Below are 26168 nucleotides of genomic sequence, written 5' to 3' on the forward strand. Positions count from 1 at the left end.
CTGTCTCCCTTATTTCTGTTCTGTTCCTGAGTTTGCAGATGGTCAGAAAGAGGTATCAGAGGGATAAGTTTCTCCAGTCCCATTACACATAATGGCACAGAAACACTGAAGCCTATAGAGTCAATAATAATTTTTGAAATACCAGTCATTTTAGAAATGAGTTATATAGAAACGGATAAGACTGAAAAATTTAGACCTGGAATCTGCCAAAAACGAAGTGAAGATGCAAGGTAAACCCAGAGAACTTTAAAGGACAAAAATGTGAAATATTCATTGCTCTTAATGGGATCACACTTTACTATGCCAAGCAGTAAGGTATTAAGATACTGGTAATTAAAAGTTTGCTTATTACACCAGGGATATTTAATTTTACTATTTCTCCTCAGCTAAAAGTCTCACTAGCAGCCACATGAGTTCTGCAGTGAACTAAACACAGTACGTAGGCCTAACTTTTAACTGTATTTAAAACCGGAAGCTGGCTATGTCCACAGCTGGGAGTTTCAGCCCCATTTATTCATGAGTATTTGCTACATTATGTGCTGTCTTTTGGTGAAAAGCTGCATATTCTGACTGATTTCACACCATTCTGAAACTCTTCATGCACTTTATCCTATTCTAGATCCTTGTAGTAGCTAATAAATATTAAACACTCCATGTCTACTTTGCCATCAGCCTATCTTTCAGTGTACCTATTAATATTAATTATAGGGATCTAAATAGAATTAAATAATTTAATGACAATACCATTTCACAGATACTTTAGATGTATCATACAAAGAATAAACAACAACATTTATTAACATCTTAACAATTCCTCCAAAATAATCCCTTTAATTGTTCTTTTACTGCTTTATAATAGCCAAATTCTGTCAAGCCTCTATTGCCACCTTCTCACCTTCATCCTTGATTTGGGTTAAAGAACCCAAAACTACCAACGCTTCATAATAAATTTTAATAAATCTTCCGAACTACAGTATTCTGTTTCAGTTATAAGAAACTGTCCATAACTAACAAAAGTCTAATCTTTCCAAGGGCATGCCATGTAATTAGTGAAAACTGAATAAAGGTTTCCACAGAGAGAGAGGGTATTTCTTTTATGTCATATCTAACAACATATTGAAGGAACTTGGCTTAGTCTAGCTAGACTTAGCTATTGTGTGAAGCACAGCGAATTTTATCTTTCTGTGAAGAATAGGTATAAGTTTTGTCTCCTCTATGAAAACAAGGCATTCAATCTCAAATGCAGAAGCTTTTTTAACAACTAAGGAACAGTAAATTAGTTGGGAAAAGCAGTAAGATGGATATTGTCTACTGAGAGGCTGCACTGCAAAACTGCATCATCTCTGTTGTACTGAACTTTACTCTCTGTAACATTTATTCCAAGCTTGTCTCCATTCTACACTTGAGTTTTGTTCATTTGTTATGTCCTGTTTAGCCCACGGAATTTCTGTTACCAAAATGGTACTGAGAATGTTACTCAAGAAATTTTTCTAAGTTTTGATACGTATCAAAATACTGAGATCTGTAAAGTATTTCAAATAGACCAGAAACTATAAGGGTGTGAAGTATAGGACTTAGAGTTAAGTTGTTCAGACTGCCTATTCGTTTGTTGTGGTGGCAGAGAGACAGATCATACTGGTAGATCCTGGTACACTAGTTACAGCTTCTCAGCAACAATCTGGGGAGCTTGCTTTGCTTGTTAATATAAAACAAGACTGAGACAGCATTGTATCAGGTAGAGATGATACTCAGGAGACAGAGGCAGAACACTGCACAAATTTTACACAGTTCCAAGCTACACTGGAAGGTAAATGCCTAACCTCTGACTGAAAAGTAAAGCAACATTTGGATTTTTTTTCAGGGCATGATCTATATAAAAATTTGAGACAACTTATGATGGATAAATAATGCTGTCTTAAAACATCCGAAGCTTTGAAGTTTAAGGATTACTAACCATTTTGTCCCTCTGCATCTCTAAAATACACTATTAGCCATATCTGGTATTGCTTATAGAAATTTGGGGTTTAGCTGGGGTTCAGATAGCTTCTGTTTAATTCCAAGGAAGATCAAGCTACAAAAGATCTTAACAAAAAGTAATTAGCAAAAATGACCTAGCTTCTCACTGTTGACTACCTTCCCACCTTTCGTTTGTTGAAGCCTTCCAAAACTACTGTTGTAGCTAATGCAGGAGTGGCCGGAAGAACATCTGTTTGGATCCCTCATTTGAAATCTGATTATTTTTTATCCAGTCTTTCAACTACTCAGAAAAATAGCAGCTGAATACTAGTGGTCTTGACAAAGTGGACAGCCTTGCAAGTAGTAGAGCTGTATTCATGAGGATCAAGTAGTGGAATCCAAAGCCTGTTTGAAATACTGTTACCTGTTGGAAAGAAATCTGGAAGTAAGGAGCTTTTCTTTTAAAAGAAATGCTATCTGTTAGCACTGAACCTGTTATTTTTTAGAAGGAATCCCTACAGAAGAATTATACCCTCAGGAAAGACGAGAGTTTCTCCTGTGTCTGTGTTTATCTATAGAGGTGGGACAGTAGGAAGGCAATGATCTTGGTGGTCATCAGTTTCAAAACCCTTCCTCCCCAGGAGCAACTCTCAGACAGAGTGGAAGAGCAGTAGCATCAGCTCAAGAGGTATAGGATCTAATAGCTGCAGACCTGCTGATCTTAAGCTGAAGGTAAGCTGGAAGAAGGCATCAAAATCTGTATCGAAGTATCTTCCCTTTAAGATCCTTTGTGTTTAAAGTGTGGCAGTTTTGCACATCCTCCTACAGAAATTATTCTCTATCAGCTGAATGTTATGAACAAGTAGGAATGCAGACGAAAGCTCTCTGATTCCACACAGTGATCTCTAGTAGTACAATAGTGCAGTGCCACATACAAGAGAACACTTACTAGAATTGGGCCATCTGGAATCTGATTAATGACATGGACCCAAAGACAACAGCAGCAAAAACAAGCAAACAAAACAGCAAAACTCTCCAATCCCCCTCCAACCATCTAGCACTAAGATTGTGATGGCCTTCAGATTCAGAGAGGCCACCCACAATAATTCTGCTAGAACTGAGAAAAGGCACTCCTCAAAGGAGGGAAAGATTTTTCAAGCACTGAGGGCTGAGGCCACTATTTTGGAGGTCACTACCAAAGGAAAATCCAAGAGAGCAGAAATTCTCAGCACAAAGTGGGGACAGATTCAGAAGAGCTCTATCATCAGTATATTTGTGAAGGTTGGTACTGGAGATGTTAACTAGCATTAGAGAATTGCAGAGCTTGGGTAAATATCAACTTTGCGTTCCCACTGATTTTCCATGAGAATTCTCTAGTATGAAAAACCTACTCAGGCTGCAGCTCACTAGATGAGGTGTGCCGTAAGAAATTAGTGCCTCAAATATGATTATGGACTTGCAGGTAGAAGAGAACAATTCATGAAGAAGGAGGCAAAAAATAGGTTGCCAGAAGTTTCCATCTTATCATGCAGTTGACTGAAACTAACTACTACTAACGTCAATTACAATGTATGGATGCAAAGGTACAAGCAATTCCTCTAAGAGCACCTTTAAAGGGGAGAGAAAGTTTTCCTTTTCAGTGGAAGGGGACATACATACAAAAATGTGAAGCAATACTTGAACTCTCATCAGGACACAGCTACACCTTCCACTGTGAACTCTGTGTAGAGAGTCTCTCAGCTCTGTGAAGAAAGGTATCCTGTTACCTAAGTCAGGCAAGTCTCATGTGGTAGGTGACTTCTGAAGTTATTTTTTCTCAGTGTTTTTTTGGAGTAAGGAAATGAAGATCTAAGAAGGGGTGCACAGATGGGACAATATCCTGTAAGGAAAACAAAGGGCAACATGTATTACTTCTACAGGTTCTGGAGCAATATGGAAAACCTCTCTCTCAGGAACACTAGATATACCCAAAAAATTGCTTGGGAAGGAGTAACAGTGCTATATTCTCCATGAAAAGGAAAATGTGGCTGAGGCTACAGCTTTTTTTTTTTTAATCATCTAGTGATACCATTAAAATATCTATGTAAGCTGGTGTGACAATATATATAGGGTTATTTGCATCTAGGAAAAAAAAGATGTTCTATTTTTGTGCTACTAACTGCATTATCATTAGCATAAATATTTAAAAACATCTTGAGATTTGAAGCCTTGCTGTTAATCAGTAAGGCACAGTCTGAACACAGTGGGAACTGTCTTTATTGATTTATATTATTTTCAGCAATGATTACTTTAACCATTAAAAAAAAAAAGTCTTTACTAATTAATGACTACTGAAACAGCCAGACCCTTCCAGCCCATTTCATATTCTCCTGCAGCCATTTTAGAGCAGATGTAAGATCCAAGCTGTAAACTTCTTCCATATTAACATTCATTGTCATATGCTTAAGAAAAAGCTTTGGATCTGATATACGAGCAGCTAGGATCAGTCTCTCCACTGCTGTTTGATAGTCATCTTTATTCTGCCCTTTTGGATCCTCACACCTGAAAGAGATTTTTCACAAACACACAATTATGTAACATACATGTCAGTTACATGATGCTTTATACTGGCAACAAGCTATATAGAAAACTTTAATGCCTCACGTTCACTTCACTTACGATAGATTATGTTATTTTCTAGACAATTTTTAGCTGCTTATTCTGAAGAATTAAGAAGTTAGAAAACGTGATCTCATAAACATATTTCACAATGCTGGAAAGTAATAAGATTTAATGCCAATACAAAGTAGTTCTGCAATATTCAGTGTAGCACATTTCATCAGGAAATACTTAACTCTGGGCTGGAAAATTCAGTAAAGGAATGTAAAACATTTTATGATCTAGATACTTCAAGAATTTATGTATATGCTTGAATCCAAAATGATTACTAATTTTTGGCATGCAATCACTTTTGGAGTAAGGCTGACATGCCTATATTTTTGCATGATCAGGGCCATATTCTCTAACCAAACCAACAGAGGTACAACAGCATACACCTGAAACTGCTATCTAGTGTTGGCTAGAACTTTTATATCAACAAGTAGTCTTAAAAAGAAAAAAAAATCAAGATGGAATTAAATTGCCTATGTTTCAAATTAGCTGAAGAATGTATCACGTCTCATCACAACAAATTTTCAGATGAAAAATTTTTTAAACTATACTGTTCTTCTGACCAGTACTACTTTCTACATAAATTCAATCGTATTTTGAGTTCAGTATGATTTTTATTTTCTCCTGCAAGCAAGACACGTTTCTTATTTTATAGGATATAATGATTACTCTGACCTGAAGTAATCAAACAGCATTCCAAATGTAAATTCAATATTCCCCTAAATGACAGCAGAAAAACTTAGAGAAAATAAATCAAGCATCTTTGAGGTAAGATGTTCCAAAAAGACAAAGAGATAAAAAGCTTCTTGTTGGGTAGAGGAATAATGTGGTGGTCATCACATCTGCTTTACATGTTGAAGGTCCTGGGTTCAAGCCCCAATGGAACCAGCACCAGGAAATCTCTGTGAGGCTGGGCTAGATGATCTCCAGAGGTCCCTTCCAACCTTACTGATTCTGTGATTCTGCTTGTCAAATTACAAAACTGAGAGATGTATTTCTTGGGAAGGGTGGAGGAAAGGAAGACAAAGTATTTGAGTTCGAGATGCCCCTGTTCACACTTAACAAATCTAGCTGTTCTATGCAGATTCACATTCTGATGCTGAGCCACCAAATCTCAGACAAAATGGGGTCTTGAAAAATAAATCAGTGGTATAATCTAGTGGTAATGGTTGGTAGTTTAGGAACAGGAGGGGAAAAAGGAAATAAATGTTTATCTGAAGGTATTCAGTCTCACACTGAGGGAAAAAAATCACACTAAAAAAATCAGTATTGAGGTATCCCCTACAAACAAGAGTCAAATAAAATGGCTTCATGAACTCCCAAAAGAACAGCCAAGAAATGTAAGGTTTACCCTCTACTCCACTGCTTAATCACAACACAAGAATCAACATACTGAAACATCAAGCTATCTTGGTTTAGAAAATGCAGTATGCTCTTAATATGTTTGAAACATTCAGTTAGGGAAACTAATCTAGTAGGAGTCTGGAACAACTATTTTTCTGCTGGTCGCTGTTACATAGATGTAAGAATTTTAAAAAAGAATATGTTTACTGCTCTATAACCAGAGTAAAGTTTAAAAACAAGGATTCTCTTTCCCAACCAACAGAAAACAAGGTCTCTCATGAATATTATATGATCACATTGCTAAATACAGTCAAAGTGCTATGTATTTGTCAACAAACCTTTTGAGTATTATTTGAAGAGTCTGACTGGTAGCACCTGGACTTTGAACATCACTGGCATTTGAAACAAGGAATATTTCAATGGCCAACAGCATCTCTACCTCAGACAAGTAAGAAGGGATCGGCAGAAGTTTGTGATACAAATTTCCCTGCAGCAATGGGTAGCAACCCAGTGATAAAGCACCTGACAGTAAACACAGGAAAGTAAGAAATCAGAGTTATCAATACTGAACATAGATCTATTTTCATCTGTGTATGGCTTAGAATGCAGAAAAAGAAATCGGTTAAAAAACCGAATTCTTAACAGACTTTATTATTTCACCTGTGAAATGGCCTGATTCAAGAACACAACAAATACTCCATCCTCATAATAACCTCTGTTGTAAAATGTCAGTTTCATCAATGAATATTATCAGTGATGATTATAGCTCTGAACAAGAAAATAAAGAAGTACAGTTTGCCTAGATAAAAGTGTGAAGATGATGCACTTTTAAATCTTTTCAGTAGTCACATTTTGGAAATTCTGAAATTGAACATGAAAAAATAATTTTGTGAGAATTATATTTCTTTCATGCCAGCTAGTCTTCACAGGTTGTTATTTTTAATTGTAGCTATTTCCTAATAAATATTGTGGTTACAAATTAATTGCTGATAGTGACACAGAAAGTACTGCTTCCTCCTTATAAAGTATACTCTTATCTATTTCTCCCCAACATACTGAGCTTTTACGAGTGCACGCTGCCAAAAGAGCTTAGGCAAAATATATTGTATAAAAAGCAACTTACTCTTGTAATAGGTCCTAGCTTTACTCCACAAACAACTTCTTCCCAAACTTGTGATTAATCCTCTAAGTAGAAAAAAATCAATAGGTATATTTTTTGAAAGCATGAAATCTATTGCAGAAGATGAGATCCCAAGGTTCTTGCTCTCAAAACATGCATTTATCAGCTTGTTAAAAAGACGGCTGTACCAAGGAACATCTATGGTATCTGAAATGAAATGAAGAATGTTAATTACTGAATTCAAATCAAAAGCAAGTCTAATTGAAGAGTGGCTTCCCAGTGTTGGCATCAGTACATATATGACTCTTGCTTCCATTGGCAAAATGGCACAAGCTTGAGGTGACTTAAGATAATCATGCCTTATTCAGGTCTTTTCACATAATTGTACACATTTCACTTATGCTGTGAAAGATGAATTGCTAAAGTCCACATCATAACTTTCTGCTGAAAACTGTATGATCAGATAAAAATACACTCCCTGCCCACGTCTACGAATACAATCTTCACCTGGTGTCTCAGACTCCCCAAATTTACAAAGCAGCACCAAAATAAAGTCATTTTGGTGCTTCTTGTTCTACTTTTGCCCATGCTCTGAACTGCCCACTTCTTGGCAGGACTCAGCAGTCTAGTATTTATCTCACGGCAAAACATGTTTTAGGATCCTCAAAGTAGAAAGTGTTCCGACAAAGTTCTCCTAATATGCCTAAGAATGTGCACTGCTGGTAGAACTGAGCCCTATACAAGTGAGTCAAGTAAGCTTTCTTCAGTGAAGACTAAGGAACTACTCATCTCAAAGTACACATCCAAAATTTGTCAGATAAACTAAAGCTGAAAAAGCACTCATTTCTTCACACGGTGTGTAAAAAAGAAGCCTAGTATGGCTAGCTCAGCTTTAGAAATCAACAATGTAGATTTCTACATGGGAATTAGAAGAAATGAATCACCCTGATATCATCCCTGTTCTCTCCTATTGTAGAGACCGTACAGTCCTTAAAAGATTAGTGGATCTTTCCTGAAGTTCTATGTAATTGTGACAACTGGAAAAAGAGGATGACTAATAAAGTAAGTGTGTGTGTGTGTGTGTGTGTGTGTGTGTGTATTACTGACTTAATTAGTAAAAGTTGCAGGGTACGGCTGACATCTACACTCTTTGCAAGAAAACGGGCAGGTCAAAAATCCATCTTCAACAAATTTTAGCAGGAAATAAGGGGGAAAAAGCGGGAACAGTAGAGAATCACCTGTTAAAGTTTTAGCTCTTAACACAGTACGTTTCTTTACTTACCAGAACAATTTTGGAAACCCGGTAAGTTCTGCAGAACTTCAAAAGCCTGCCTGTATAAACTCTTACTCAAGTATTCGTGGACTAGTGAACGTAACAGATTATGTCGATTGAGGATGTCCACTTTATCACAGGGCCACACTGGTGCATTTGTGATCCATCCTGACTCTACAGCAAAGAACAGTGTCATGTTATTTCTATTAACTGAAACAGCCGGTCGCTTATGACTTTTGGCCATTAAAAGTGTATTATAGAACATAATAGAAAACAAATTTCAAAGTTTCACATAAAATCCAATTCTAGTTATTAATAATTCATTCCTTACCACAAATATTTCTCAAACAGACCCCCTCAAACCTTCATATTTTGAATAGCCTCATCTTTAAATAACATGGCAGTGACTCTCACACAGTGGCTTGCCCTCTATAGTTTTCTGTATATTTTATAAAGCCATAGAGATTTATAGATTTATAAAGCCAATTTAGATCCTCCATATTACTTTATAGAACACCTGTTGTTCTTGTGCATACTTCTGAGTTTCTTCTCTTCATCAGATCAGCAGAATTCCAAAAAGCAAGTAATAATGGGTTTTTATGATAGAAATATTTCAATATTCTGGTTAGCTTCATTACTGTGAAGAGTAAAGAAACTTCACGGACACCATCTGGAAGATTTGTTGACACTGAATTTCACCTGGGCTCAAAGGAAATCTGAATGGGACGGGATCACTTTCTCAGTGCCACACTTCCCCATTACAGTAGGTTTTTGAATGGAACAGTGTATGGATGGTAGTCAGCTGAAAACAGTGTTTCTGAAAAAAGTCTAGTACTAGTCACAGTATTTCTTATACCTATCAAGAAGAACGCTAACTTAAGAGATGGCTCACATGTTTGCTGTCTCAGTATCAATAAATTTATTAAATGACAGACCAGCTTTTAATTCTTAGCTCAAGTCTTTCATAAGAGGGAATAGTACAAACTTAAATATCAAAACTCTGTTCTTTACAAGAAACACTTACCTCTCAATACCCATGTTGCTCCATCTAAACTTCCAGTTTTAAGAAAAAATTCTGCAGCGGTATTAACAATTTGACATCTTGATGCTGACTTTTCTGGACCAATAAGTCCTTTCAAGACCGTAAAGTATATCTTTAGCTCATGCAACTTATCCAAAACCTTCCTTCCCTAGCAGAAGGGGAAAGGAAAGGCGCAAGGTCAGAGAAAATAATGACACAAAGTATATTTACACAAAATACAGCAGATTTAGTCAGGTGATATAGATTTAAATGAATCAGTTAGCTACACTATCCAAGCTGAGGGAGGAAAAGGAAAAAGACTTGAGTAGTAAGAATTCTAATGAATAAATAACAGATTTTTCATTTTTGACTCTGTAGGTAAAAAAACAAACAAACAAAAAAAAACATTGTTTAATAGTTCCCAGTACACAATTCCCCATAATGATACTTCCACAGTAGAATGTTCCTATACAGTATTTCTAATATACTTTGTAATTTATTTATATTTGCTTACTCCAGTGTATTAGCATTATTACTCCTTTGGATTCCATTTAGCATATAAAATTCTGAAAAGATCACATAGGTATTTCATACTGTAGCAGAGACATAACTGTTAAGCTGCAATAACTTTCTCAGCATAAACCAAACAAAGCACTAATCAATGTACTCAGCAGAAAAAAGCTGGAAAAAACGGGGCATATCTGGCCAGCAGTAAAACAACCAATAATTTTATCATCAAAGTTGAATTTAGTCTTGTTTCCTTCCTCCAAACAACCTTCTGGTTTGTTGGCTTTTTCAATCAAAGAAAGTAGTCTAAGGTTGCTTGGAGAACCATCACCATGGAATTCTATTCAGTGTCTCATAGCTGTATTGTTTTTCAAAGTGCATGTGTTCTGTGCCCTTTCTCAGTTCTTAAATAGGGTATTCTCTTCATAAACATGCAGCATACGCACTTTACCCCAGCAGACACCAAGCATCAAAGCTATGAGATAAAGAGGTTTGATGTTTGTGAAGGGAAAGTCATCTGAAGGTCTCAAAAGCATATTTAGAGCTTGAGGCAGTCCAAAATATTCATTAAAAAGGCACAGAGCATGTCCTAAAACCAAAATTATTTTGGTTACAGTAGGAAGGCTCGATCCCTCACCTTGTCTTTAATCCTGTGGTTATGGGCTAGTATGCACTGGATCCCCTATTTTGCTGCTTCCAAAAAGCAGTCCAGAAAATAAGATAAGGTGAAGGACTGAGCTTCCCGTTTTTCAGATTTATCTGAAACACGTTATGGAGTGAAACTGGTTGGAGATAGGTAGGAATGACAGTTCCAGTTCATCCCTGAGATAGAGATCAGTTTGGGGATTGTTAGTTCCAATAAAAATCATGCAGAGCATCATCTCATTCACACTCCAGTATTCTGAACACAAGTTGTCTACAAGGCTATTTGAGGATCTTGGTGAACAAGCTGTTGTGAGGTGGATTTGACACTGAACACAACATTCCCAATGCAGGCATGACTTTTTTTTTTGCTCTATGCATGAAAAACAAAGTAATATAAGCACTGCCTGCTTTTAGTAACTTCCTTCATACAAGAGAAACAACGTATTTTTGACAGCTTGCATCTCTTAACACTAGGACTTGAAAATGAACCTCCTTGGGCTATCAGAGGTCCTGCAACCCAAATACCAGGATGCCCATTACAACAGACCTGGAAAACAGTTTGCACTTCTGTGCAAAGACTGAATATATTCTCTCTGCTGCAGAGAGCCAAAACCCAGGCCAGACTAAGCTCTTAGGTGGGCACATAAGCACTAACCACTCAATGCCAAGAACTTAGCCTACCTCTTCTGTGACCAGGACTCTCTTAACTATTTTAACAGGTAAGTACAGTAGAACAAAAATGCTTTAAAATTTCTACTGTAGTACTGTAAAAGTATTAATGCAAAGACCTTTCTCTCCCTCTACTGCTAAACAGTGCCACACTGTGCTGTGACAATCTGTTGTGACAGGTGGAACCAGTGTGCTGCAGCCTAATAGGGACTTGATAAAAAGCTATTCAACTGAACACGATGATGCTCCAAAATTACCAATTCATCAAAATAGGTGTATTGCTGCTAAAATAAGTAGCTTTATCAGATATCCTCTGGGACTTGTGTTGATCCTGGAAACAGACTGAGCAGCGCACAAGTTTTATGTAACAAAAATCCTGAAGGGCATCCCTTATAGACAGTTATATTAAAAAGATTACCTTAATCCCTTGATACCAATTAGAAAGGGTTCCCCTCCAATAATTCACAAGGAAAACAAGAGTCAAAAAGGGACAAGAGGGTCTTTGCTTGTGTTCAAAAAATATATACTGGAAACAGTATTGTATGGGGTGAGGAACTCCCTAGTACAGAGAAACTACTAATCATGAGGATTAGGCCCACTGCCAGAAAGGTAAATTTAGAATGAGATCACTGGCCAAAATATAGCTCCAAAAGCATCAGTGGTTTAGTAAGCTTGTATATTATATTTTCATTGTGTTGCACTGTATACAGGATCCAAGTTGGTAAACCCTAGCCTGCTTTCTTCCAGGAAGAAAAATTTATCAGTGAAACAGAGATTGCTACAGTGAACTTAAGATATTAAGAACTTCTGAACCTATGATGAGGAGTAAAGAGTGCAAATACCCAGCTAAAGGTCTACTCTTTTAACTCTGGCCTTATGTATTACTTGATAACAAGCCAAGGACTGTAAATGGTATTTTTTTGTGATATTTAAGTCTTTGCAAGAGTCACAAGACTCCTAGGTCCAAATCTGGCAAAAGGTGTGAAATGTGAAACCATCCTAGACTCTAAAGGGGAAAAACACTTTCAGTTATGTTTTAGGGAATAAACTGTTCACCAGCTACAGGAATACCCTGCTCTGACTTCCCCTTTGTCTTTCTTGCCTTTGCCATTCCACTTGACATCATGTTCAGAGCCATCAGTGCAGGAAAGTGCTCAAACTTCCTTGAGCGGGGAGGTCTCTGGATACAACAGTATCGCCAGAGGAAAGTGACACTTCTGAGGAACGACCCCACAGCACCTGGCCCCAGAATCTCAGGAAGACTTGTCTGTTAACCCAGATTCATCCTTGCATCAAAAGAATTATCCTTGAACCTAATAATTAAATTTCTAGATTGCAAGATAAAGTCAGGATGGGCTCCATGCAGACAAAAGTAGGCTTCTTAATGTGATTTGTTTTGAAGTCCTTATTCTATCAGGCAGCATAAAATGTCCAGTGTATCACTATAGGAAAAACAACTACCACAAACTGTGTGTATTTTGCTCCCAGAAAAAACATAACTACACAAGATACAAAAAATAAATTGAAAGCATATTCATTCTCACAAGTCACTCCCTCCACCCTAGTTAGCAAAGAAAGCAAGCAAGAGATAGAAGAGTAGAAGGCTACTGTTCAGAAAGGCGCAACAAATCCTTTAATCCAGCTGGACAGTTGAGAAGCGCTAAGGCTGGGTGAGACAGATGGTACAGCCAGCCATTCAACTAGAGAAACACAGTTTAACATTTAGAAAAGAACTGACTCAGTCTTCCAAACAGATTGCTGTAGTCTAGTATACCTTTATCCACTGCAGTACTTTGTGATAAGAATACATGACACTTATCCCAGTTCTTCCAATGAAAATTCTGTCTGCTTCATTACATTGTGAATTTTTTATTACTAGAAGGGAAAAAAACACATTATGTTTGGTTTTACATGTAAATCTAGTTTTAAAGAAATCACACACTTTAGAAATAAGGTCACTGTGAAAATCTTAAATATATTTTCTAGAATATTTGGCGTTAGAATTTCTTAAGTTTTAACACAAAGTTACAGTAAGTACAATTTATTCAGAGAACATTTCATAGAACTCTAGTTCATCCATAACAATAAGATGCTTGAGCATATAATGGCATAACATAATAACATAACATAATAGCATAATATTTGTAAAGTGAACTTCTCATTTTTTGGCACCATGAAGAAATGATGGCAATTACAGACCTGCATCGAATTACAATTCTTTTCCAAATCATAGTACCATATTTTACAATATATCCTACCATTCTGGAAGCACTGCTACTATACTAGAAACTAGTTTCAGGTCATGTCAAAACCTTGTGTGCGTTCCATGACTGGAAGCTGTGATAGTTGTTTTGTATAGTATGAAAATCTGAGGTCAGAATCGTCACGTAAAAATAAAATATTTTTTATTATAAAAGTTTTGTGCATGCAGCCCTTGCAGAAATTCTTGGTTCTTTACAAGATTAAATAATTCAGAAAATCCAAATTACTAAAAGAAATTACAAATGAAATATGATTCCATTCAATGTGTTTTTATCTGTACAAAGACATCTAGTTGTATTTACAACCCTAACTTCATTTACGCTATTAAGAATGTTACGAAACTCTACAAAGAATAAAGGTGAACAATAAAGTATTTATTGCATCTTAATTTTACCTGCATCAGCAAAATCACAAAAAGGAACTCCTGGTCTTTCTTCCTCAGAATCTCTGGTTAGTATTTCAGCAATAAATAATGACAATTTCTGAAGATCACCAAAATGTTCATGTCCGGTTCTCAGATTGATATACAAATTTCCCAGCTTAGTCCAATCGCTTTTTTCCTTGCAATTCTGTGAAGAAGGCAATGGATAAATGTAAGTGAACCTTCTTCTAGAACACCAAACAGAAAATGTATTGAAATTCAAGATATACACCTAGAATAGGCTTAATGCAGTAAAGAAAACAGAGTTCGTATATGTCTATGACAGTACTGAATGCATCCTGATTCCTGTTGTTCCCTCAACGGACTATCCCCTATCCCTTAAAGGAACAGATCACAGCATCTAGATCAGTTAATCCAAAGAGACTATAACCAAATAAAGGTATTTATTATACTTCTATGATTTAAATCTCAGCATTTTACTTTCTTTTCTCTCACTGTTCATATTGTTACGATACCTTTTCAATAGCTTGTAAAAATTTTATTAGTATCATCAATCCCACTTTGTTTCACTTGGATTAGGTTAATTTGAATCTTCCTGTTAATACAGGCTAAGAACATGGTCCTGGTCATACACTTATTACTCTGGTGTAACTTTTCTGGGAGTTTCAGGACTAAGTTTATGTTTATGTGCTGTAATCTACAGACACATGCTGGAGATGCATACACACACTGAAATGTTAAATTTAAACCAACTGGCTCAGGACTCTGATAGCACTACAGGGCTGTTGTGCAGGGTCTGCAGGTAAACCACCTCAGCATTTATGCCAAGTCCCGTGAAGGGTAACTGCAGACTAAAACGGCAGGATTTCAAGAACTGACTGGACAAAGTCTTGAACAGCCTGCTCTGAATTCAGTGTTGATTCAGCTTTGAGAAGAAAGTTGGAATAGAGACCTTCGAGGTCCCTTCCAACCCAAATAATTACATGGTTCAACATGGACCACAGAATCTAGAATTTATTCTTGAGTATTCAGTTAAGAACTAGTTTAGGACAATCATCTCTCTGAAATAAAATGGACATCTAGCCTTTTTTGACATATGAATCTTTATGTTGTATCAGGAATAAATCAGTCTCAACAGTACTCAGGTTACTCCTTTATCTGTAACCAGAATGAAACTCATGTTGCACTGATAACCTATAATAACTGGAGCACTCTCGTTTCCAAACAACAACATACTGAAGTCACAGGTAACATTCAACTACATATGCTTAACTAAAATCCTCTACCAGATCTTTCTTCTGAGTTCACACTGAATAAAGAATATTAAAAAAAAGTTATTGTGGCACATCTGTTACTTAGTAATTCATATCTATCCAAGAAGAACTATAGAAAAAACAAAAACACCACAGTGCTTTTTATGGTTAAGTCACTATTGAAAAGTGAAGCTATCATAGCATTTGTGTAACATACACCTGTTTCTGCGTATGTGCCATGAGGTACTAAATGTTGGCACTTAATACAAAGCATAGTTCTCAGGTCCAGGCACAAGATAAACTTCTCCCTTGTAATCTTTATATGTGTTCTCTATAAAATCACTTTTTTTTTTAACTACTTCTTCCATGAGAAATAAAGCTGATGTTATCAGGTCAGGAAAATCCTGAATGGAGTCATTACATACTTAACCTAATTTGACTTTATGATTTAATCTTGATATCTGACAGCAGGTACTTCACTGTGCCTTCTAGATTAAGTTTTACTAGTCAGACTCCATAGACTGGCCATATGAAAGCCTGAGGCATGACTAAGAGCTTGAGGTGTAAGATTAGGCTATTAAAATAGACTAGATCTCAGTTTAACTTCTACATGTTGCATGCATGTTTAAGGGTAACCAAAAGATAGGACCTAATCTTATGCAAATGTATCCAACTTAGTGTTAAGGTAGGGAGCTCCTGTGCTGATCGCTGTGTACGTGGCAGCACAGGACCCTGTGCTGGCTGTTGTAACCCTTGCACGGTTTCTACAGCTCCTGCTAAGATGCTGTGACCACACTACTATCTGCACATGACCTAGGTAGCTAAAACACTTCACATGCCTCATCTGCCTCTACACCTCTGACTTCATTGCACACAGAGGAGTACTCTCAAAGGCTACCTGCACCCCAATGCAACAAGCCTCCCAGGGGGTTCCCAGCACAGTCAAGGAGATCCACAGCCTGTGACTAGTTTGGCCTCTTGAGTTCCAGTGACGGGGCATGGAAAGTCCAATGTGAGAGGGCTGCAGTGTTTTGATAAGCAGGACTTGGACGTGGTCATCAGTAGTAGGAGCTGATGTGCTCCCATTAACAAAAAAGGGCCAATATTTGCAAATACTTTGCAGGTTCTTGGAAAGGTAATGAAGGAACTTTTTTACAGCTACAGTTTTTTGTAATCAGTCTCTGAGTGGGTTTTTTTGTTATCTTTTTTGCAAGATGCACATCAAACTGATAGTGGTTTCCTCTATACTTGTCAGATGGCTTGAAGCTGGCTTTTGTATCAAAGAAAGAAAATCAAAATTAGTCCTGGTTCTTACAGACCTTGAGACCTAAATTTAAGAAGATATGATAGTAACTCAGTGATAATTTACTAAGAGATTTAACTGGTTTAAAGATCCCCAAAGGCTTAAAGAATGCACGCATACAGTACCTGAATTTCAGCCATTGCCAAATTGAAGTCAAAATGCCAGTTCTTTTTAAAGTGTTTTTCCTGAAATCTTCAATAAGAAAAAATAGTGATGTTCTTTTAATTTAACATCAAATGAAGCTATTTATAGTCAAACCATTCACTTTTCTAACCCTGTTGAACTAAACAACATGCTATCAAGTGGGGATTAACAAAACATCATGTTTATATTAAAAATTGATGCAATTTTTGACTTCGTTTACTACACACACTATACAAACTGGATACTGAAAACCTATCTATAATGATATCCAAAAATGTCAGTGGATGTATTTCTTGTATCATGCAAATTACTGAGCAGAACTATTTTCACAGAAAACAACCCCTTTTCTCAGGGTAAGTGTAATTGCAAAGTTAAGAGTAAGACTTGCAACCCATTAAGTAAATATAGAGTTGTATTGTACATGTTTCTGACACAAAGGCAAAAAAAAGTGTTGGTTACCTGAAACGGTGCAATTCAGCTTCAGATAGCTAGCAGCATGTTTTATTTTGCTGCTGCCACCAAAACAACAAATTCAGCTATCCAGGGCAATGCAATCATGTGGATATACTTAACCTACATATGAATGAGCTACCACATGAAGTACAAGTAGCACAGCTACTGTATCTTCACAGACATAGACTGCTTCTCAGTTTATGATATAAGGGCATACATACTGGAAACCTGTAAAGGGTCGCTCCTTTGTAAATCAGATTTCTGATCTAAGAAGTGTTAAAAATTACCTCCAACAGGTGCGTTAGGTTGCATTTGTAAAACACCAATATCCACAGATGGCAGGTGTTCTCTTTATGGGACCAATATGAAGAGCAGTAAACTTGATTTCTATAGTGTTATCTCTTGAAAGACTGATACCTTGTATTTATGCAGTATACATTACATGTATACTCTAAGAATCAAAACTTGCTTTATGAACAGCAAAGTTAGTTTCTCAATGATAAAGATGATGTATGAGAGGGATCCATTTTCTTCTAAGTGATAGGAAGATGTCAACAGTTTTGGAACAGATTCGGGTTGTAGTTTCACACTTTGACTAGCATCATTCAGCAACACTGGAAACCCGCCCCCCCCCCCCCCAAACATCCTCCTCCCTGCTTATGCTGGCACAAGCATTTATGCAGTCTCGCAGTAAATGAAACTAGAAAATTACTTCAGATTATAACTAGTCATCCTATTGCCTACAAGGGCTATTTATTGTAGAAGTACTGCTAGCTTACGCTGGCCTAAGATATGTATTATATCATAGTATCTCTGATTTGACTATAGCTATGCAAACTCGCAACACACCTGGGAACAGCATTGCATCAATTTGTATTTTAAAGTGGTATCAGTTTAATGTGCTTCAAAGATAAAAGATTCAAGATTCGGATTTTGACTGCAGTTATAATTAGCTTTTTTCACACTGATCAGAGTACAATCAGGCATGATACGATCAAATCATATGCATTTCCATCCAAAACACTAAGACTGCATTTTCTAATTTGCTTTTTAAGTTTTTCCATAAACTATGGCATAGAACATGAAGAAAGAAATAGATATATTTAGATATAAAATAGCTCCTTAAAGACATACCTGGATTTTATGTTCAGAATAGTATTTATTTCCTGACTGGAAACTTGCAATTGGTGAAGGAACTTAATAATGAAGTTGAAATGTTCAAACTCAAGAAACATACCAGCATCAACAAGCTGTAATATCAAATGGGGGAAGAAAAGTAAGCACACCAAAAATTGGCATCACTTGAATATTTCCAGAGGCAAGTGGCAAACATCAGTGGGAAAACATATGTCACAAGGAATCTCAGTAAAAAACTAAGAGACAAATGGAAGCCTGTACCACAAATTCGGCGGATCACAATGCAACTTTTTAAAATTCTTCAAATAGAATTGAAGAATTTTGTGTTTCAAAACAAGGCAAGTCATTTCAGAAATTTCAACAAATAGTAGTACAATTAATCTCATACCTTACAAAATATACTGATTAATGTAGGCACAGAATCTCTTACATTCAAAGAGGCCATGTACTCAAAAATTTTCAGAAGAACATCAACAGCTGGCTATTTAGGAAAAAAAGCAGAATTAGTCTTATAACCTTGTTCAACTAGAAAGCTTAGAGTTTTTATTATAGAATTTATGAATTGCTTTGTGTTTTTTTCTTATAAAAACTAAGTACCAAAGTAAAAACAAACATTACTACAAATAGCATAGAATAGAAAGGCTAAGATACTACAGATCAAAGAGTTTTTCAAAATATTCCAAGGTCACTTACCAGCATATTAATCAGTAAGGTAACATTCAATATCTGAAATACTTCTTGAAACAAACAGTTCTTGAGCAAAGAAATGAGAAGATCATTCAGGACTTGTGAAGCAAAATCCATGCCAGGTGGAACTTCTCTGTAATACTTTGTAAATATTTGTGCTGAAAAAGCAATTAAAATCATTTCACTTCAAGGTAATTGATATTAACCATTTAAACAAGTTACCTTAAAATTTAAAAGCTGTATAACAATTTTTAATTAACCAGGATATTGTAGGGCTGAGATACTGAGAAAAATGGGTAGAAGGAACCAGTTTGAGTGCAATGCCAACCTTACTAGACCCAGACGAACTATTCTGAAATACCTCATGACATCGAACTGAACTCCATAAGCCCTGTAGGTTTCAAGAAAGCTTAGCTGATTTGCTGCAGCACAAGAAAAGTGCACAAAAAAGAATGCACAAAGCCAGTTTAGACTTGGTAGTGCATTACACCAGTGAGGCCTTTGCAGCTGTGAAGCACTAGGCAGTGCAGTGCAATTATATCTAAGTTGACGATTTTACTAGCTGTTTTAGCCTTGACAGAAACGTACTGAAACCTGCAGGTACTCTATGTTGTCTGCATTACAGAGCTCGGTACTTCAGCAAAGGAACATTACTAGAGTGCAAATGAATCCAATGTTGGCATGATACCACACCTGTTCTAATAAGCTTTCAAAAACCCAGACTGCTAGTGACAAGTACAAAAGGAATGACCGTACAGAGTTAGATTTAGCCCTTTTTGGCTGGACTCAAGACTCAGATAGATCTGAATCAACTATGGTCCCTAAAACATATTAAATATAGTAGTATGGCTTTACGGTATATATTAAAGCTGTCTGGTGCTTTAGCAGCACTTCTTTGAAAGAACTTAACTCTAAAATTTTGGACTTACAGTGTTTGGTCAGGATGTTTACAAATGTCTTACAAAATGTCGGTTTCATTAAAAGCCCCACTCAAGTTACCAATCTCTAATCTCAAACCTAGTTCCATTCTGGCTCAGTTCATTTTGTTTGGAAATAAGATTTATGACAACCTCTTGAAATAACTGCATAGCCAAACTCCCAACCTCAATAGGAAGCTGCACCATGAAAACATGTGGATTGGACACAGACTCCTAAATCAGAACTTCTTATTCACTGTTGAAATTTCACCATTACTCTCCAGACTGCTTCTGTATTTTGTATGTTAAATAAGCTATACATAAGACATGCATCAAAGGCTACTGCTATATCATACTTGCACGCTGTAGAAGGCCTAATTCATTAATAGTAATGTATGTCCGAAGTATTGCCATGCAAATCTGGAAAAAAGAAAAAACAGTAAAACATTACCTCAGTTTATGCTATATTCAAATGAAAGAGCAATCTACAAACACAAGTTCTGTGAGGAAGTAAGGTTTACATTGCTTTTAATTATTTAACTAAAAAATAATTGGGTCAATAAGCAAAGGCACTGTTAAAGCGGAGTAAATTTATAAAATACAAAAATAATATAGATGGCATTTTTGGGAAAGGAACTGCGGAGATCACAGCTTCCTGCATGTTTAACTGTACACTCCTAACAGACAAAAAAAAAAAGAAACTGAAAATACAATTACTTGGAATTAGTAAAAATGTGACAGATTGTAAGTGCACATTCAGAGAAAGGGAAGCATAAGGGTACAAGTGAAAACATGTTGAAAAAAATTACATAAATGCTTCAACCTAGAGTCAGATAATCACCTAGAAATAAAGTTGCTAACACTGTATCTTCCCCAAAAGCCACTCATAACGGCATACAAGAAAAATCTCAGAACTAACTTGAGTTAATAAGCACTTTTACCGCAAATCTACTTGATTTAAAAGAAAAAGAAATCTATATTTAGATATTTTAATACAATATTTTGTACTAAAACATTTTTATCTTAGTATCTTAAGCTGCCTAAAAAAAAATTAATTTCAGTTTGTGATAATTATTCGTTTCGCTTCAGCTCACAGAGTGATGAGATTAAAACTTAGAATTCTTAGTTAGATAAAATAAATTTCTGATAACCACTGTCACTTCTGGAACCTTTCTATATAGTTACTTAACGAGTCATATTTAATACTATTTTGTGAAATAATCAGAAATAAAGAGACAAACCACCCTGAAATTTGTAGTTGTGTTACTACAGAACTAAGTTGGGCTTATATTTAAACTCAACTACAATATTAGACAGGATCCAATCATGGCTTTAGTTAAACAGTGAATGGATTAGCATCAAAGTCCAACATACTGGCTTGTGGCCAAGACATCTTTCCTCAAGACCAACAGCCCGTTCAGATCACCAAGTCAAAGAAGACAATTCTACATCTGCATAAGCTGATTATAAATAAAAGTTGTTTTTGTTTTTAAACAGCACCATAGTGTCCACGAACAATGGTTTAAGACATTCCTTTCAGAAAATTATGTAGAATCTTTGATCACTAATATAAATGTGGTGTCATTTGGCAATGGGTGAATCATTTAATCCAAATCTACAATCCCAGGTGGCTGATGGCATTTCCAAAACAAACTTTAGCACATGCTTACACTATGTAAATTAATTTGCTTTCTTTTGGAATCTATTTTCCTCCTTCTTTGGGCTGATTCCCAAAAAAGCCAAGATTGCATCTGGAGCTATGTCTGTTCCAAGTATTAGTGAAATTGCTTGGAAAATCCAGTTGTAGAACGATTTGAGTCAAGTTACACTGCATGCATAAAAGAACCTAATTGTGTGCTTCATTTCCGGCTTATAGTAGGCTTAAGTTGATTTAATCGTTTCAATTTATAAAAGGAGTTGATTTAATCGTTCCCATTTATAAAAGGTGTAATTAAATCCACGAACCATGTAAAAATGAGAGTCTCTAAATTCTGAGTTAATCATAACAGATTTAGGATGAGGGTACATGTATAATAATTAAAAAACAAACTTGCAATGGGAAACTCTGGCCAAACCTGCCTCTGAACTGTGACAGGAAAAAAATCCTCTGGTAAACAAAAGCACAATGCATGTGAAGATAACGTTTCCTGTGTGGAATTACTCCAAAATAGACATTAACTGTCAGAAAGCAGCCAACCAAAAAAAAAAAAAAAAAAAGAAAAAAAAAAAAAAAGAAAGAAAGTAGTACGTAGAACTACGTTGGGGAAAAAAAAAGCTAATACATTTTTTAAATTGGTGAGTTCTTTCCAGGAGATTGACACAGAAATTTAATGACAACATTTAATGCTAGACAAGAATCAGATTAATTTATCAGCAAAAGAGATCAATATTCCCTCCATGTTAATAAAATTAAGTGACAGTTTTCCCATTTTCAAAAGACAGCACAGACCATGCTGCTCTGTGAACCTAAACAAGTTAATTCTACAAATCATTTAACAGGATAATTTAATGAAAATGGTAACAAAATGGGTATGTATTTTATACAAGCAATTGACTATCTGGTATGACAGAGTTTTACAATAGCAAAACGACGAGGTGCTGAATTTGTAAGAAAAAGCACCAAAATTTATAAATTCTCTCAGAATGGACTGTGATGTTTAATAAGGGGAAAACCCCATGCTATAGCCCTTTGCTATAGCATGAGATCAAAGGAGGAGTTGCAAGGAGGAGTTCCCAGGGCACTGAACCTGTCCTGCAGTTGCAAATCTGCAGGTGGAGCAGGAGCTGCCTTCCTCTTCCTCAAAGTCACAAACTTCCAGTCTTTGCTATCATGGAAATCTCCATTTCCCAAACCTGGTAAGCACAGATTCTGTCTGCACCTCCCTTGGTAGAGCTGGGGGTTCAGTCTCATGTCTGCAGGCTCTCGGAGGAGACCAGGTCAATCTCTCTGTCATTTCTGACACTGCTGTACACTCTGCTGACTTCCTCCCACCGCTCCTTTACTTGCTGACGCAAGTCCTCACCAATGCACACCTGCACCTGCCCTGCAGACAAGGAGAGCATCTCCCCCTGCACAAGCTTCAGTGAGAAGCTGCACACATACTCTACAGTCTGAGATTGAAAGAGCTGCATGCTCCTTCTGGAGTATGGTTTGAGCTGATGTGTCTAAATGTACACGAAGATAAAAATAATTGATTTGTTGCACTCTCAAAACAGACTCTTTTTCACTGGTTAGACTAGTCACACCAGAAGGACTAGAAGATTTACATTAAAGATCTCAACTGTCAAACTTACGATATCTCACCAGGAAGTGATATGCATCTACTGTACCTACAGGCAAATGTTTAATCTCTTTTATAAAACAAAGGGCTATGAAATTTAAGAAAGATGTCTATGCTATTTCAAGGAATTAGGTTACAAAGAAGTGTGCTGGGTGCCTTTTTTCCTCCAAAAAAAGATATTTTCTCCTCCTCTAAGTGTTAGTAATGAATACACCTGTACTGCAAAACAACACGCTACTGATGCAGGAAGGGGAAATACCTCTATATTAGTAACTAATTTTTCTAACCAACTAGTTTTGCATTCCTGCATAATAATTTTAACCTTAATCGATGACAATATTGCTGAGTAGATCAGGCCAAATCAGTACTCCTGACTCACCATTTTGCCATTTTAAGTTCACAGTCAAAAACATTATTCTTTTACTAACAAAATTTTAAACTGTAGTAAGTAGGTATCTGGACAACATACAAATCTTTTTTTTCCATTAATTTTATTTTTAAAGACAGCAACTCCATTTAACAGCTTTCTGCAAATGCCTGCAACTACTGAAGTTGTTAGAGCTAGAGAAACAGTGACATCCAGTCATTTGAAAAACTCAAAAGCAGCATACCATCATTATTCTACACTTAAACACTCTCCAAAATCTTTAGGACTTACTGATTCAAGTATATGAAGTCTTAAGGATTTTGGAGAGTGTTTAAGTGTTTTTCAGTTTAAGATGTCTTTTTTAATATTAAGTGATCAAGATTTTCTATAATTGCTGAATGAGCAGGATGAACACAGCTGTAAACACTCTGAAAGACAGCCATTCTTGGAAACATAACAGATGTCTATACCCAGTTAACATTCCTTTCTCTTTGGGGAATTACTTAAAACACAGTCTTAATAGCTTTGTTTACTACAGCCTAATACAAAAGTGATGCCATTGAGTGAAATTAAAGACAACTTTTAAAAAAATAAATAAAACTAGTATAGCTTGCAGAACTTGCTGAGCTCAAATGTATGCTGAACTCAAAGTGTATGATGTTTTTATGAATTAAATCACTGTTGTTTTGTAGGATAACCACAACTGTGAAGAGTGTTAAGTCCTGGTGTCTTACGCTATACAGCTTCCACCAGTTACTTAACAAAAAGGAAGAAATTTCCATTACGGGGAAGGATACTCCTCTTCAAAAATTCTGGTAGTGATCATCATTAAAATAAAATAGTACTGAGCAAGTGGACTACCAGTCTGCATAACAGTTTGTAAAAGGACTAATTTCCTCATAATTTGACTAAATGACTTCTTCGTTGCTGCTTTACGTATCTTCCATCTATGTACTTTGGTGCCACCATGAGGTACTTGGCCTACTATCAGTTTTAAATGGACAGTTTAAAAAAATAAACAAGTAAAACCAAGCTCCAAACAGTGTCAGGCTAGGCTCTGTAAGCAGAACAGTAAGTGTGCTGGACTGCTGCACTGCAATAATAATCAAAGTGAATGGCCTTTAAATAGTTCTGAGTAGAGAATTTAGTTCTTCACCTTCAGCTGATGCGAAAGCAAACTTTCCCACAGCCGATTAGAGAATTAGTGCTCAAGAAATTAAATTAGTTTTTAAGCTAAGTTACATAAGATTTCAAAGGGGTTGCAAAGCATCAGAAAAAAATCAGCTCTATTCCAAAACATGAAAAGGAAAAGAGAAACATTAAGAAGATCAAATTACAGTGATTTACTTTTAAAATTCTGGCAAAGGACATTTGAGATATCAGGGAGACAGATGAGCTCATTTAGATGCTAATTTTCTTTTAAAATATTTGGCTCTTATCGGTTTCAGCTATTCAGCTAAAGTTATTCTTTGCTTTGTGATTCTGTAATTTCTTACTTACAGACAACAATGATAAAATCGTAACTCATACTACAAGATAATATCTAAGAAATAAACTTTAGACCTAGCAAGGCCAACTTTGGGTACTGCTTGCTTTTAAGTGACTTATTTAACCATCTACATCTCAGTTTCAGATATACAATTCCAAAATCTTACTACACAACAAGAAAATTAGCTTGCATTGTGCTGTTCTTGGAAATATTACAGACCTTTAACTTCTCTGTTAAATGCTTTGAAAATACATCTACTTTGTCCATCACTGGAAAACTGATTTTGTAGCTGATTGATTCAGAAACTATTGTAAACAGTCAATCATCAGATTTCCAGAGTCACTAGAGCAGTTGTCAACACCAATGATTAAAAAAAAAACCTCACAAAATGAAGATCATGACTTGGAATTGTCACATGGGGGAAAAACTTTCTTATGAAAATCTCTATCAAAGCTGAAAACGTGTAACCACTAGTATGCACTGAAGTTGTTGATGAAAAGAGGTGTTTTTGGTTTCCAGATAACCATTTTGTGGTTAACTTCTGATATACCTGACATTTGCTGTTTAATTCAGAATCTGACATACTTCAAGCAACTCTTCAGCAGCAACAGCTTGGGAGCTGTAAAACAGTAAGACTATAAAACACTTGAGGCAGTGTTTCAGAATCAGGTGTTGAAAACACTGTTTAAAACGGTCATGGACTTGGCATCACAGATGCAAACAGCACATTTCTATCAATTAGTATTAACTTCTGCTCTAGACATACTGCTTTAGCAAAAATTTCAAGAAGATATTCTTTCAGTTTTATGTTCTGGCAAAAGCGTCCAAAATATGCTTTTGCTAACAGAATCATCAGAATAAACTTCACCACAAATACAGCAGGTTCATCCACTTGTACAGCAGCGAGATATACTTATCCTTTTTGAGATTAGTCTACACACATCACCTACCATATTACGCAGAGACATTAAACAGATGCTGCAAGGACATTTCTGTTTAGATAGCCTCTTAAAAACATACAAGTTTGATGCCTGTTCAAAGTTTTCTTTTTACAAAACAGTTCACTGACATGTCCTTCAACAACATACATTTCTTTGCAAACATTAAGGTTTTGACGGTTCCATGGTTACAGCAGCCAGAACTGCAACACTTTTCAAAGTAGTAAGAACTCTTTTCATAAAGAACTCTGGTTAACCACAGGTACCATCTGAATTCTAAATGAATTACTTTCAAAGAGGTTTGTGTTCACACCTTCCACATGACCTGATTTTATTTGGGCCAAATAACTCTACTGCTTCACCTGTATTTG

The 26168-nt window shown here is 36.1% G+C and overlaps 1 protein-coding gene across 1 annotated transcript in view; it reads right to left on the reverse strand.

Moving 5' to 3' along the window:
- Nucleotides 1–4283: 4283 nt before the first annotated feature.
- Nucleotides 4284–26168, reverse strand: part of TOPAZ1 (testis and ovary specific TOPAZ 1) — a 39212-nt gene continuing 17327 nt past the window's right edge. The window contains exons 9-20 of the mRNA XM_062568473.1: nt 20079–20142; nt 18812–18963; nt 18507–18599; nt 18116–18231; nt 16510–16576; nt 13841–14015; nt 12959–13059; nt 9367–9532; nt 8352–8516; nt 7073–7276; nt 6288–6471; nt 4284–4497 (exon numbers count right to left, since the gene is read on the reverse strand). Coding sequence (XP_062424457.1) covers nt 4284–4497; nt 6288–6471; nt 7073–7276; nt 8352–8516; nt 9367–9532; nt 12959–13059; nt 13841–14015; nt 16510–16576; nt 18116–18231; nt 18507–18599; nt 18812–18963; nt 20079–20142 — 1701 coding nt within the window. The remainder of the gene's footprint in view (nt 4498–6287; nt 6472–7072; nt 7277–8351; nt 8517–9366; nt 9533–12958; nt 13060–13840; nt 14016–16509; nt 16577–18115; nt 18232–18506; nt 18600–18811; nt 18964–20078; nt 20143–26168) is intronic.

This window comes from Rhea pennata, chromosome 2 (genome assembly GCF_028389875.1).
Source record: "Rhea pennata isolate bPtePen1 chromosome 2, bPtePen1.pri, whole genome shotgun sequence".
Classification (NCBI taxonomy): Eukaryota; Metazoa; Chordata; class Aves; order Rheiformes; family Rheidae; genus Rhea; species Rhea pennata.